The sequence below is a fragment of the Cebidichthys violaceus genome, unplaced genomic scaffold, assembly GCF_023349555.1.
Source record: "Cebidichthys violaceus isolate CVI_PGR_0920_01 unplaced genomic scaffold, fCebVio1.0.p SCAF_716, whole genome shotgun sequence".
Lineage (NCBI taxonomy): Eukaryota > Metazoa > Chordata > Actinopteri > Perciformes > Stichaeidae > Cebidichthys > Cebidichthys violaceus.
In genome coordinates, this window is record NW_027176946.1 from 1 (window position 1) to 15,789 (window position 15,789).

Genomic DNA, 15,789 nt, shown 5'->3' on the forward strand with positions numbered 1-15,789 from the left:
TTAGGGCTGTGAACCGTGTTGCAGCCGACTGCCAATCTGTACTGTTGTGCGGGGCTTGCCTGCTGACAAATGGCCCGGAGGAGAGTCCAAGGAGAGTCCTGTCAGAGCCAGTCAGCGCTGTGCTGCTGCATGAATCTTAGGAGATAATGGGTGGGGGGGGGGCTGAGGAACAGAGAGAAGAATGTTCACAAAATAAAACCTTAAAAAGTTCACTACAAAGCACAAACTGCATCGGATCATTCCCTGTAACAGACATTCAATCAATTTCTGTCAACGCATCCTTTAACAAGACGCTGCCTGAAAAAGATTAACAACAAAAAGGATACATTTCATGGAATGGATGCAGCAGGCAACATACGGCACACTAAAAGCCAAAGATAAAGATGCAGTGATGATCCCAACTCGCTGGCCTCGGTGCAAGCTATCGCTATAGCTAATGGATCTGCCTTGGGGTTAACCGGTGCACAATTGAAAAACCATCCACACCAGCTTGATTTAGAGTTGTATTGACTGATTATTCAGGTCAAAACTGCTGACTCAGTCCGGTTATGATCCAGGGAACGAGAGACAGAGAGCAAAGGTTCATAAGGAGACTCGATGTTTGGCACGAGAGGAAAAAAGGCTGTAATAATCCTATAATGTGAATGTGAGCTGTCTACCTATATGGTTTTATGGTATGTCAATATGGCTGAAATGCAACTAAAATGTACATTTTACAAAGTGTGATGCATGTCTGGATTATCTATATTTGTCTATTCTACTGGAGAGCAGGGTGGCAAAGTAAACAACAAAACAGTCCCTCACCATCCAGTTCAAGTTTATGCTGCTGATGTGTCCTCAAGCAAGACGCAGAATCCCTGCGAGGCAGCAGAGCTGGAAAGTCACTCGGAAGTGAATCTGTCCTCTGGGAATCAAGCAGGTCTCAGTGAAAAAAAGATTTAACAAAATTTATTTCGAGGACATTTCGGCTTCATCACATAGAGCTCAGTGAAGAGACAGGACGTCCTATAGCAAGAACTCACATTTCAATCCGTGATGTGCTGAGTACAGTGTTTTCACCTTAATATTGCTGCTTCACTCTGTTTGTTGCGCATTATGAATCATTTCATTGTAAACATCCCGCAGTGGTGCTTCAAATTCCAGATTTGGTACAACAGCCTGAAGTAGTTTGTGTGTTGAAAGCTCTGCCTTTGTGCAGCACTACTGATGCTATTCTGGTGGGGAACAGCACATACACTAGCAGCAATATCAGTCAATGTTTTATAATAGGAACAAGGCAGGAGAAGTAATACATCCATAAACCCTCCCTCTCTCCTTTAAACAAATGTGCACGTTACACAGGGACACATGAACACACACACACACACACACACACACACACACACACACACACACACACACACACACACACACACACACACACACACACACACGAGTATCCCTCTTGGCTTGCGTTGCAAATCTCTGATAGAAAGATGTCTCACTCCAGGGGTGCAGTATTGCATTGTCAGAGGTGTGTGACAGATATTAATGTCACAGAGGAACATGATGGATGGAATTCCTTTATGAAGTTGCTTTTCTATCTCCGGTTCTGTGTCCCAGAGCCTGGCATGCCGCAGACAGCCCTTTAATGAGCTCTGGAAGCATCCATATCCGCTGACAGCCCTTCCTTAGCAGCCTCTTTGCCTAAAAACGGTCTGGCGGGCACTGACTCCGAGGGAGATGGGGGAAGTCAGAACACACAGGCGCCTGGTACACGACAACAGGAAACATGTCCTCCATCTTTAATTATGAATGAGAATGTGATTGTGGAAGTTTAACACGTGCTATGTTGTATTTTAAAAAGTGTGCAGAGTAACCAGAATGAGAACACATATCACCTATCAAGTGTCATTTTCCATAATAATATTCTGGTCATAACTCAAATTCCTAAAATAACAGGAACATATGACAGAGCTCTGATGAAAAACTATGACACAGTCTGTTCATCTATTATACACAAATAAGTATCATGTGTCTATCTGTCATGCTCATATCACACCCCTTAATATTGATTATGTGTAATAATGTTTATGCATAACCCATGTTAATTATACTGAGAGAAGATTGGGAAACTGCTGGTTGATAGACAGTGTTTATAATCACTTCTTGATAAGTGTTGTCTGTACTGATTACATGGCCATTAACTAAATGGTTACTGATTAAAAGAAAGATTGTTTGGCAACTGATTGCTACCTGTTGCCTTTAAATATAGGCAACTGCATCCCATAAATACATTTATATCAATACAAACATGTTCATTTATATCAGAATGAGAATCACCTTTCTATGCACATACAAGGAACTTATTTGACTCCTTCGTTTGCATCTCTGTCAATGTTACTTGAAATATAGAAATAGAAATAACAAGTAGGGACAAGGACAACAAAGCAACAGATTGAAGAAATACATTATAATGGATATACATGAACTGGATTATTATGTGCAGTAAGTACATGTTAAATTAACTATATGCTGTATGTACAGCATGGATGATTTACATCGACAGTTGTAGATGATATGTAAATATTGAAAAAAAATGTGCATTGAAAACTGTAATAATTTCAAACTCTTGCCGGTGCCTCTGCGGTACAGTAACACTAAGCTGACACCTAGTGGTGAAAATAGTTACCAGCTGCTGTACAGTACTTCTCTCTTTTTTCTGTAGGTATTTTATTGATCCCGGTAAGGAGGTTTCATCTTGTTTGCAACCCTCCAGGGTGATCTGATGTCAGGATTAAATAAAGAAACACTTCCCTGGTCTGGTCGAAGGACAATCAGCAGCGTTCAATGAACCCTGGTTCTGTGATTGAAGGACAAAGCTCACTAGAAGAAATGCTGCCCCCACTGGTGCAACAGGAATCCAGCTGCATGGAAATTAACTGTTCTTTTACCATTGCCATTGCTTGACACATGTTAGCTTTATTATATTTTGAACATTAAATATAGTATGGCATATCAGCACCCGGTTTTACTAAAAATAAATGATGTGACTCTGACTGGATTGCTTTTAAATATTTAAAGGAACACAAACAGTTGCTGCAAGGCATTTGGCCCAAAACACTAGGCTAGGGGGCAATTTATGACTATACAAGATACCAGACTTTGTCAGGAATGAAGAAACAAAGGCGGGACTTCCATCGTTGTTACTGGTCCACCAACCTTTATCACAGTGACAGGTATTCAGTGTCTGACTTTAAAACATACAGAAACTCTCTTTTTAGAGAGCAACCAATGTAGAAAAAAAGAATCAAAGACACCTGAAAAAAGACTCATATGTGGTTCTGTGAAGCAAGTTTAAGATCACTGAAATAGATGTTGGATAGAGAGAGGGCTTCACTGCATATCAGAGGATATACTTGGCTGTATGGGGCACCAACATTAATCCGCTATCTGCTCTTTGAAAGTCAATTCATTAGCTTTGGCATTATTTGTTGCTCACTTAGGCGTGAATAGACGTGTAGTAAAATAAACACCTAAATGTGTATTTTGTAATTGTTTTCTTTCCACTAGTCTAAAAGATGACAAAATTGCCCAAACACTCCTCCCCTCTTGTTTTTGCCTGTAGAAAGTCTCTCAGCCCACGGTATGCTCAGGCTGCCTAACTTTGCCTGTCAAGGTTCTGGAAACAAAGTTGGTCCACTATATAACACAAGAGGGCGCTACAGTTCTTCGGCTGATCTTCAGGGTCTCCATGCTGTTGAACACAAACAAAGATGTGTTTCAGTGTCTTTTCTGCTTTGTGCTGTAAACATATAAAGCATCACACCATTTTTCATATATCCACTAAAATATAGTCAACACTGCCCCAGCAGTTTGTCTGGCGTTACTATGTAGTCTGAAGGAGAACCAGGCATTAAGAATTCTGTGCCCAAACTGAGGACCTCCACCTGCTCGGTGGAGGTCAGTAAGGCGTACAACTCTTTCCTTTCTGCAGGATATTAACACCTGTATATCTGTCCATCAAAGGCCTCACACCTCAACAAGTGAAATCATCCACTTCCTGTGAGCGCCCTCTCACTCACCTTATACGCTTTATTGTTCATCTCTGATTGGTAGAGCCCTCCTGCTGCTGCCGTCTCCTCCAGGAAGTAGGCATTACTGCCCAGTTCCTGTCTTCCTCGCTGACCCTGCAGTCAAACATGTGCATATTTCCAGGTAGGGGAGCGCCGGGAGAAACACTTTAAATTCAGATAGAGGCTGAGCTTAATGGCTGCATTGGAGGGATAGTGATATCTGTTGATTTCTGTTTGATCATACCAGGAAGGCATGGAAAGAGTAGAGATTATAAGTAGGAGAGTAAGAGCATGGCAGGACTGGCAGGATATTTAAAGGAATCACTGAGTGAAAGGGGTTAGAGACTGGAAAACAAGTATTACAGCCCTGTTGTTTGGTCCCTTTTAGAATCAAGGAATCATGTGTGTGACGGCAAGATCATTCTATGTTGAGTTCAGAATTAACTGCCAACTGATAATCTAGAAAACCAATAAAAACCCAGAAATTGACAGTCAAGCCTCTTTTTTAAGGGTCCTTCTTTGGGGGCCTTAACCCTGATGATGCTTGAAGTAGGGTTAAAGAAAAATATTATTTTAGAAGTAACAGCTACCAAATGTCTGCACTACAATTAAGAGATTTAAAGTCTAAATTATGTTTAAATAGTAATTCTGAAGAAGTGTCATGTCAATCATTTGGAAAAAAAATAGTATCTTAACTATCCATCTGTTTGTGAGTGTGTGTGTGTGTGTGTGTGTGTGTGTGTGTGTGTGTGTGTGTGTGTGTGTGTTTGTGTGTGTGTGCTCTGTCCGTGGTCCTGAACAGGCGGTTCAGTGGCTTGTTTGGTCGCACTAGCAGGACCACGGACAGAGACCCGCCTATGTTTAGCCTCGTTTCAGCCGCTCCTGCCCCCAGAGCACAGGCAAAATCAGGCATGAGGTGACATGGATCGCCTCTTATCTCGCATGATTATTTTCCCTGATGCCGGATGCCTTGCAGGGTTTCAGCATGCAATATATTTGGCATGGCGACGTACAGTCAACTAATGAGTCCGAATCTAATCTGATACTGTTTGACTTTATCAAATTACCGTGATATCAATTACCCAAATTCCCCCCCGAGGTGTAACAAATGTCTTATCATTTTCCCCCGACATCGGTTCTCCCAGGAATCTACTCCTTGTTTGCCGGAATGGAAAGTTTTGTGTCAAATGCTACCATGCAGGGACTTTTGTTGTCTCCCAAGGATCACTGAAAATGACTGTCAATTTTGACCCAGACCAAGAATTCCCTCATAGTAAGTGAATACCAAATTGTAAACTACAGATCTATTTAGAATGTTTAATGTCTCATTAATAAATGTATGATTAATCCTTAATACATGTTTCAGAGAGCAGGGATAGTGTATTTTTTAAGTTTTACAACATTCGTTTTTGGAGAAAAACATCTACTATTACACATGTCCTGTTTTACATAAGACAGAAAAACATAAAAGCCATAATGGTTTAAATATATTTTATTGAATTTGAAAATGGCATGAACATTCTGGAACAGTTGGAATTTATAATATAACCATGTTTAATCATTGCAACCATTAAATGCTGTCCTCACTGCTATATCATAAGAAATCCTAATTATCAATATTAATTCAACATTTACCACTTAGAACACAACACATTACATAATAAAATGCTTATTATAAACTATTTATTATTGCATTCAACGTAGTGGTAGGAAACTTTACGTGTGTGCAACGTGCACGTGTTTTCCCACATTTGCAGCAGGTTGTCTTGCTGTTTTGCAGTCCTTTGCAGGGCAGACGTTGCATATCATTCTCTTCTGTCCCCTTGTGTATTATGAAAAAAAAATGTGAAGCACCTGTACAAAAGTATGACATTTTAAAATATTGTCATTTTTGTGTATTAACCTCAGGAGGCCGTGATTTGGTGGGAACACAGACGTTAATAGCAGCATTTTGAGGTTGTGAATCAGCAACAATGCAATATGGTGGTAACTGTTGAATAACTACTTTAATACTCATCATTAATTCTGCCACCAGGCGCTATAGATCTTAAAGAGAAGTGACTAATCAATGTTTAGGCTAATGAACTGTTGCATATGTGTGCTCCTTCTTTTACGGGTTAGCTACAGTGGATTTTCGTTCAAAGTTACTGTAACATCCTTCACTATATCTTTGGCGGTGTAAAATGCCTTCAAAATATAATTACAAACATTATGAGATTATAATGAAACAACTGTCAACTATTCATCAACGAACGTGAATCTTTAGAGTGCTGGTCAAATTGTTTTGCCAACTAAAACAAGGCAAGAGTGGGACGAAATGTCTCGATACATCTGCTTATTGCGGTCCGTGAATTCATGCATTCGCTGTCGACAATCCAGGCAGCGTGCGGCCAGACATCGTTACAGATGATACCGTATTATAAACAAACAGATTCTTACCAAATCTTAAAACGTGTGGCATCCCGCGAGAGTGACCAAGAAACAGCAGCAGAAGCGGGATCAGCCTGAGGTTGGACCTGAAAACGAGACTGCTTATCATCAGATGATGGGAGGTAATCTTCATGTTGTTTGAAAAAAATGCACAGTGGTTTAATCCCCCCGGTGCGCGGGTTTGATTCCCCCGTAATTATTTTACGCTCGTTGGGCAAGGCAGGGTGACGGCGGCCCTGGATGAGCAAGATCACGGCATGGTCACTCGCGCTTTCCCTAAATCCATTAGCAGTCCCGGCATGATTCCTTCCCCTTCTCCTTCTCCTTCACTGCGCCAAGAAGCAACAATCCTTCGGGTCGAGGGACGGCGGGACATCCATGTCGAGGGGTACGGATCCAGTGGGGAGGGGGGAGCCCAAGCATGGGCTGTAGGTAAGGTAATGGAGAGGGTTGGAGAGGGGCTACAGAGCACCACGCATAGGATACAGCAGCGATACACAGCCCCCTATGAGGCGCTCTGGGTTGCTTGCGCTCCCATTATACTGCACTGCTGCACAGGCTCTGACGTCGAGCCAAGGTTAGTGTTGTGAACGCGCACCAAGAGAGAGAGAGAGAGAGAGAGAGAGAGAGAGAGAGAGAGAGAAGAGAGAAGAGAGGGAGGGGGGGGGGGGGGGGGGGGGGGAGGGGGGGGGGGGGGGGGGGGGGGGGGGGGGGGGGGGGGGGGGGGGGGGGGGGGGGGGGGGGGGGGGGGGGGGGGGGGGGGGGGGGGGGGGGGGGGGGGGGGGGGGGGGGGGGGGGGGGGGGGGGGGGGGGGGGGGGGGGGGGGAGTGAGAGAGAGAAGAGATGCATATACAAATAGAAAGAAATGAAAAAGAGAGAGGGATGGGATGTAGGGAGAGGGAAGTGGATGGAGGGAAAGAGACAGCGAGAAATAACGGGAGAAGTGGGAAACTGTATCCAAGGCTACAAATAAAAGATTATGCTTTATAGGCTTAAAAGACCCTTATATGTTTGCACAAAAGTTCAAAATACAAGCCAACAGACTGTTTATCCAACATTTACAAATGATGACCCTGGCTGTCTTTTCTGAAACATACTTTTTTGCCACTATGGAATACTCAAAACCCTACATTTTGAGTACAAAACACATAGGTGGGGCTGAAAAGTCAGTTTAGGTTCACACCAATTCACACTGGATTGCAAAGCTTGGTGTAAAAAGTCAGAATGTCTATATGACAAATCCCTCACTAAAACCAGTCACAACTTCTGCCTCACCATCGACAACTCCACTCTGTCTCCCTCCCCACACATCCCTAACCTCGGAGTCATGTTTGACAGCAACCTCTCCTTCGAGCGCCACGTCAAACAAATCACCAGAACTGCCTTTTTCCACTTAAAAAACATAGCCCATCTCCACCCATCACTCTCCTTAGCTGCTGCTGAAAGTCGGATCCACGCCTTCATCACCTCCAGAATCGACTACTGCAACAGCATTCTCCATGGCACATCATCCAAAATCCTGAATAAACTCCAGTATATCCAGAACCGCCTGCTCACCCACTCCCGCTCCTGTGATCACATCACCCCTGTTCTCCAGAATCTCCACTGGCTCCCCGTCCCACAACAGATCGAATATAAAGTCCTACTCACAAAGCCCTCCATAATCAGGCCCCCTACCTACCTTACCGACCTGCTTCGCCACCACACTCCATCCCGTTGACTCCGCTCCTCTGATGCTAACCTCCTGTCCCTTCCACTCAGGACCAAGCACCGGACACGGGGTGACAGAGCCTTCTCCATAGCTGCCCCTTCCCTCTGGAACTCTCTCCCCAAACACATCCGAGACTGCACCGATCTTTCCATATTCAAATCCCAAATCAAAACCCACCTTTTCAGAACTGCTTTTAATGTGTGACCAATATTGTGTGTTTTATGTTTTTCGTGCATAGCTTTTATACATCTCATCTCATCTCATCTCATCTTCGACCTCTTATCTGGGATCGGGTCGCGGGGGCAACAGCTCCAGCACGGGACCCCAAACTTCTCTTTCCCGGGCCACATCAGCCAGCTCTGACTGGGGGATCCCGAGGCGCTCCCAGGCCAGTTTGGAGATATAGTCCCTCCACCTGGTCCTGGGCCTCCCTCGGGGTCTCCTCCCAGCTGGTCGTGCCTGGAACACCTCCCTAGGGAGGCGCCCAGGTGGCATCCTTACCAGATGCCCGAAACCACCTCAACTGGCTCCTTTCCACGCAAAGGAGCAGCGACTCTACTCCGAGTCCCTCACGGATGACCGAACTTCTCACCCTATCTCTAAGGGAGATGCCAGCCACCCTCCTGAGGAAACCCATTTCGGCCGCTTGTACCCGCGATCTAATTCTTTGGGTCATGACCCAGTCCACATGACCATAGGTGAGGGTAGGAACGAAGATTGCCCGGTAGATAGAGAACTTTGATTTGCGACTCAGCTCTCTTTTCGTCACAACAGTGCGGTAGAGCGACTGCAATACCGCCCCAGCTGCTCCGATTCTCCGGCCAATCTCACGTTCCATTGTTCCCTCACTCGCGAACAAGACCCAAAGGTACTTGAACTCCTTCACTTGGGGTAAGGACTCATTCCCTACCCGGAGTGGGCAATCCACCGGTTTCCTGCTGAGAACAATGGCCTCAGATTTAGAGGTGCTGATCCTCATCCCAACCGCTTCACACTCAGCTGCGAACCGATCCAGTGATTGCTGGAGGTCACAGCCCGATGAAGACATCATGACCACATCATCTGCAAACAGCAGCGATGCAATCCTCAGCCCACCGAACTGTAAACACTCCTGCCCACGACTACGCCTCGATATCCTGTCCGTGAAGACCACAAACAGGATTGGTGACAAAGCGCAGCCCTGGCAAAGGCCAACCCTCACCGGAAACGAGTCCGACTTACTGCCGAGGACCCGGACACAGCTCTCGCTTTGGGCGTACAGGGATTGGATGGCCCCCAGAAGTGGCCCCCTCACCCCATACTCCCGCAGCACCTCCCACAGTATCTCCCGGGGGACCCGGTCATACGCCTTCTCCAGGTCCACAAAACACATGTAGACCGGATGGGTGTATTCCCAAGCCCCCTCCAGGATCGTTGCGAGAGTGAAGAGCTGGTCCGTTGTTCCACGGCCAGGACGGAATCCGCATTGTTCCTCTTCAATCCGAGGTTCGACTATCGGCCGAACCCTCCTTTCCAGCACCTTGGAGTAGACTTTACCAGGGAGGCTGAGTAGTGTGATACCGCGGTAATTGGCACACACCCTCTGGTCCCCCTTTTTGAACAGGGGAACCACCACCCCGGTCTGCCACTCCCTAGGCACCGTCCCAGACCTCCACACAATGTTGAAGAGACGTGTCATCCAAGACAGCCCCTCCACACCCAGTGCCTTCAGCATGAACACATGAAATTGAGCTTAACCCTTCTTCCCGTGCAGCGCTCTACTTCCACTCAAGGACACCTTGAAATAGCAGGTATAAGAAGCATCTCTCTGTGCATATTTTCCTCCTGCATTTCAAATGGACACCATTCAGTCTTGTTCCAGCTTGACTTAGCGATTAATGTATGCCGGATGGGGCTTTACCCTCTCTTGTTAAGGCTGTCACTCTTCCTTGTGTCGCCTCATAACAATTAACACTTCTATTAACCTGTAATCCGTAATCCGTACCCCCTTGAGTCTAACATGATTTCACTGCATAGCAACTAAACTATGTGAAATGAGGTTGGTGTATAATAAACTGTAAATGCTCATGAAAGGAGAGGAGGACTGAGAGGAAGAGAGAGAAGATAGTGAGAAAGAAGATAAAGTCGCAGAGGGAGGGAAAGAAAGAGAAGTAGGTAGAGAATGAGTAAGAGAGAGAATGGGAAGAGAACATGAGCTTGGTTCCCTGTGTGGCACAGTACTTAATCATCCCCTGGTCTATAAATAGGCCTTCACAGCCATGGAATATTGGTAGATTAATGGAACACCATAATGTGCTGAACTTCAACACTTTGGTTGTACTTCTGTTCAGTTCAGATTTAATTTTACTTCTCCTAAAAAAAAAAAAGTGAAGAGGGAAATTCCCCCAGATTCAGTTGACTCCTTCCTTCCTCTTCTGTGTCTTTTCTTTTCCCTACTGAAACATGGTCTTACTGGAGGACAGACAAGCATACTTCAAGCGGAATTCCACTAAAGGGCACAAATATCGATGCAGTGCAAGTATTAGCGAAACATCCAAAGTACACACGTTTTCTCCACTCATTTAAAGTATTTAGAGTCATAACTGTGGCTGTTAGTGCACGGGTGTGTTGATAGGAAATACAGATTCACTGCCATACTGCATGTTTTTCTTACATCTAACATTAGTGATGAACTGCTATCCAGCACCTCCTGCTGTCTGTATATCATAACTGCTCCCACCATCTGTTCTAAACACACCAAATCATAACTTTCTAATAAATTCCTAAAAACACGGGCAGAGTTGATAAATAAAACTTAATGACAAAAAGGATTTGCTGTTGATTAGCAGTTTTATTGCTTTTTACTGTTGATTTCTTACAATACAAGATAATGATTTCATAATCACTAGAAAGAAAGAGAATAGACTGATAAAGCACATAATATGGGCCTTTTTCCACAAAACGTTTTGGAATGGTAAAAGCAGAAGCTTAAATAATGGAATGAACTATGGCTGAGCTCCATAGGGTCCTGGTATAGAACAGATCCATCATTGATTCATCTTTACTTTTCCTACAAGTCAAAAGTCAAAATGTCTGCTGTAAAAAAAGGCCTATTATACATGTACTTCCTCCACCTGACAAAATAAGAAAGAAGATATAACATGAAAGAGAAATCGGACAAAAATTCAAGTAATCAAAATGTGAACGTAGTCTCTTCTTATCCATCGCAGTGTTTGGAGTCAGGGCTTTTTTCTAGCATGGGCACCCAAACCGGACTTTGTAGTCACGGCACACGCGATATCTCTGGTCCCGATTGCGGCAAGCAAATCCCTTGGTTGGACTGGAGCTGAAATATGATTCCAAACAGAAGGTCAATATAATATTTAAAACAAGGAAACCATATTGAAATTAAACAAGAACTTAATTTTAGTGGTGCACAATGTTGAAACATACAGTACATTATTGTTTATCTATGATAAAAACATGATCTAGCTAATGAAAGTACTGTACACAAATGTTCAAAGTTTTTTTCTTGATGCCAGGTGTAGATTCTTTTAAAATTAAAAATATCTTAGATAGCCAACACAGTTAAAAGAAAGTAATCATGAATAAGGAAGACCAATAAATTGGGTTATGAGTGTTTCTTACTCTCCAGACCACAAATAATGTAATCTCAAACAAAGCTGTTAGCACAAGAATAAAGTGAAGCTCAGCTAAAACCTTTAGACATTATGTGTTTCCTCATGGGGCTCATTAAAATGTCATCTTATCTAATGTAAATGTGCATCTACAACGTTTCTATTCACTGCTTAAGCAGCAGCTCCAGGCAGTACATCATGATGATTTGGATACTTTGGGAAAGAAGTTTTAATTTTGAGAAGTATAGATTCATTATTTGGTGGTTGGTAGCAACATTTTAAAGTATTTCCCTATGAGGCCACTTACATATAGATGACATCTCCTGTGGCGGTGGCTGGGGTATTTGTGTCAGTGGTAACAGCCTCAATGTGCAGAGGTTTGTCACAAATTTGTCCTGGGTATTTTCTCCTCAGGTAAACCAAAAGCTCCCAGTCCCCTGTTCCACTGGGGTCATCTCTGTCATACCACTGAGTCCAGCACACTGCACAGAGCAAAACAAGAGAGATGATGACTGATGGGAAACTGCAGAGGAAAAGCAACATTCTAAAAGAACGCTTATACAAAACACAAAAACCATTAGTAGCTTTACACTGAACATGAATGTGCTCACACAATACCTTTTCCACAACAGAAAGGGGGACGGCAGCTGAAACGAACGCGAAAATCATTGCACATCTTCCCCCTTTGGTCTCTGTTTCTGCAGATGAATCCTGTAGTTGTGTCACTTCTGAAAAAAAGAAACACAGTGGCACTTAATAAAAACATTCCTGATCCCCAGAGGATGAATCCTCCCAACTTTGTTGATCTCCTGACCACCTTCCATCAGCGCAACCAGAAAGTTGACATTTGTGGTGTTAAGTGTATTATTTTGATAGCTATTGTATGGATAACATTTACATTTGGTAAACATTTTCATTAAGTTAAATCACATTGGTGATCCCATCATCATCATCATCATCATCATCATCATCATCATCATCATCATCATCATCATCAGGTCAAAATTTTATTTTAAAGGCCAAAACTAATGACATTCCTATCAGCCTCAGCTGTACGACGTGTTCAGTGATAATTAGCCAATGTTAGCATGTGAACAAACATGCTAAACTAAGATGATGCACATTGTAAACGTTATACCTGCTTAATAATCAGCATGTTCCCTTTGTCATTGTGTTAGAGTTCAGCTCAAACCACCACTGTTCCTACAGCCTCACAGAGCCTAATGTTTTATTAGTGTGGTATAACACAAAATGAATATATCTTTTTAAATTGAAACATATTCAATATCAAACGTACTATTCTAGTGTGACTGCTCAATGACTAAATGTCACTCTCTTAATAATAGAAGAAATATTTATATTGTACCACCACACAAATAGATAAATAGTTTTTCTACATATGCTGCCATTTCCTGATGCTCATTGGTTAGCAAGTACATGACTGATCAATAGAACAGAATAGAATGTGGAAATATGTTTGGTGTCACAAACACATCATGTAGCAACATTAACGCATCACATTCAGTAGAACACAATATGAATAATTGAATTAAAAACATTGACATTTTTTATACTCTTTCAGAACTTACCTATAAATCACATTCCCTGCTGCAGCCACACTGAGTCCAGTTAGAGTTTGGGCCTCAATATCTCCTGGTTTTGGACAGATCATTCCTGGGTTCTCTTTGCGAAGATGTAAGAGAGTTTCCCAGTCTCCTGTTCCACTGGGGTTATCTCTGTCAAACCAGTCAGTCCAGCACACTGCACAGAGCAATAAAAGAGAGATGATGACTGATGGGAAACTGGAGAGCAAAAGCAACATTCTAAAAGAACGCTTATGCACAAAAAACGATGAAGAGAAGGGGAAATCATCTTTCCATTAGTAGCTTTACACTGAACATGAATGTGCTCACTCAGTACCTTTATCCTCGCAGAAAGAGGAAGGGCAGCTGAAACGAACGCGATAATCATTACAGATCTTCTTCCTTTGGTCTCTGTTTCTGCAGACGAATCCTGTAGTTGTGTCACTTCTGTAAAGAGAAACACAGTGGCACTTAATAAAACCATTCCTGGTCCCCAGAGAATGAATCCTCCCAAATTTGGTGATCTCCTGACCACCTTCCATCAGTGCAACCACAAAGTTGACATTTGTGTTGTTGAGTGTAATATTTTGATAGCTATTAGATGGATAACAATTACATTTGGTAATCACATTCATTAAGTTAAATCACTTTGGTAATCCCATCATCATCATCATCATCATCATCATCATCATCATCATCAGGTCAACATTTTAATTTAAAGGCCAAAACGAATGACATTCCCATCAGCCTCAGCTGTACGACGTGTTCAGTGATAATTAGCCAATGTTAGCATGTGAACAAACATGCTAAACTAAGATGATAAACATTATAAACGTTATACCTGCTTATTAGATGAAATCTCTATATATTGTACCACCACACAAATAGATACATTGTTTTTCTACATATGCTGCCATTTCCTGATGCTCATTGGTTAGCAAGTACATGACTGATCAATAGAACAGAATAGAATGTGGAAATATGTTTGGTCTCACAAACACATCATGTAGCAACATTAACGCATCACATTCAGTAGAACACAATATGAATAATTGCGTTAAAAACATTGACATTATTTATACTCGGTCAGAACTTACCTATATATCGCATCCCCTGTTTGAGCCACTGTGAGTCCAGTTAGAGTTTGGGCCTCAATATCTCCTGGTTTTGGACAGATCTTTCCTGGGTTCTCTTTGCGAAGATGTAAGAGAGTTTCCCAGTCTCCAGTTCCACTGGGGTTATCTCTGTCAAACCAGTCAGTCCAGCACACTGCACAGAGCAATAAAAGAGAGATGATGACTGATGGGAAACTGCAGAGCAAAAGCAACATTCTAAAAGAACGCTTATGCACAAAAAACGATGAAGAGAAGGGGAAATCATCTTTCCATTAGTAGCTTTACATTGAACATGAATGTGCTCACTCAGTACCTTTTCCAGCACAGAAAGGGGGACGGCAGCTGAAACGAACGCGATAATCACTACAGCGACGCTTCCACCTTTGGTCTCTGTTTCTGCAGATGAATCCTGTAGTTGTGTCACTTCTGAAAAAAAGAAACACAGTGGCACTTAATAAAACCATTCCTGGTCCCCAGAGGATAAATCCTTCAAAATTTGGTGATCCCCTGACCACCTTCCATCAGCGCAACCAGAAAGTTGACATTCGTGGTGTTGAGTGTAATGTTTTGATAGCTATTGTATGTATAAAAATTACATTTGGTAAACATTTTCATTAAGTTAAATCACTTTAGTAATCCCATCATCATCATCATCATCATCATCATCATCATCATCAGGTCAACATTTTAATTTAAAAGCCAAAACTAAAAACATTCCTATCAGCCTCAGCTGTACGACGTGTTCAGTGATAATTAGCCAATGTTAGCATGTGAACAAACATGCTAAACTAAGATGATGCACATTGTAAACGTTATACCTGCTTAATAATCAGCATGTTCCCTTTGTCATTGTGTTAGAGTTCAGCTCAAACCACCACTGTTCCTACAGCCTCACAGAGCCTAATGTTTTATTAGTGTGGTATAACACAAAATTAATATATCTTTTTAAATTGAAACATATTCAATATCCAACGTACTATTCTAGTGTGACTGCTCAATGACTAAATGTCTCTCTCTTAATAATAGAAGAAATATTTATATTGTATTAACGCATCACATTCAGTAGAACACAATATTAATAATTGCATTAAACACATTGAAATGATCTATACTCGGTCAGAACTTACTTATAAATTACATCCCCTGTTTGAGCCATTGTGAGTCCAGTTAGAGTTTGGACCTGAATTTTTCCTGGTCTTGGGCAGATCTTTCCTGGGTTCTCTTTGCGAAGATGTAAGAGAGTTTCCCAGTCCCCAGTTCCACTGGGGTTATCTCTGT

The 15,789-nt window shown here is 42.6% G+C and overlaps 1 protein-coding gene and 1 long non-coding RNA gene across 2 annotated transcripts; both read right to left on the minus strand.

Annotated features, from left to right (window-relative positions):
* Nucleotides 1-2,999: 2,999 nt before the first annotated feature.
* On the minus strand, nucleotides 3,000-7,021 carry LOC137891901 (uncharacterized). The gene is made up of 3 exons (XR_011105387.1): nucleotides 6,495-7,021; nucleotides 4,065-4,169; nucleotides 3,000-3,736 (listed from the first exon to the last, which is right to left on the minus strand). It is a non-coding gene; the product is annotated as an uncharacterized lncRNA (long non-coding RNA).
* A 4,406-nt stretch (nucleotides 7,022-11,427) lies between these two features.
* LOC137891900 (mucin-5AC-like) lies at nucleotides 11,428-14,665 on the minus strand (the record flags this gene model as incomplete). Its single annotated transcript, XM_068736713.1, has 6 exons — nucleotides 11,428-11,521; nucleotides 12,121-12,295; nucleotides 12,432-12,541; nucleotides 13,403-13,574; nucleotides 13,734-13,843; nucleotides 14,494-14,665. Coding segments are annotated over 6 exons (833 nt in total), but the record flags the coding sequence as incomplete, so codon positions are not given.
* Nucleotides 14,666-15,789: the final 1,124 nt, after the last annotated feature.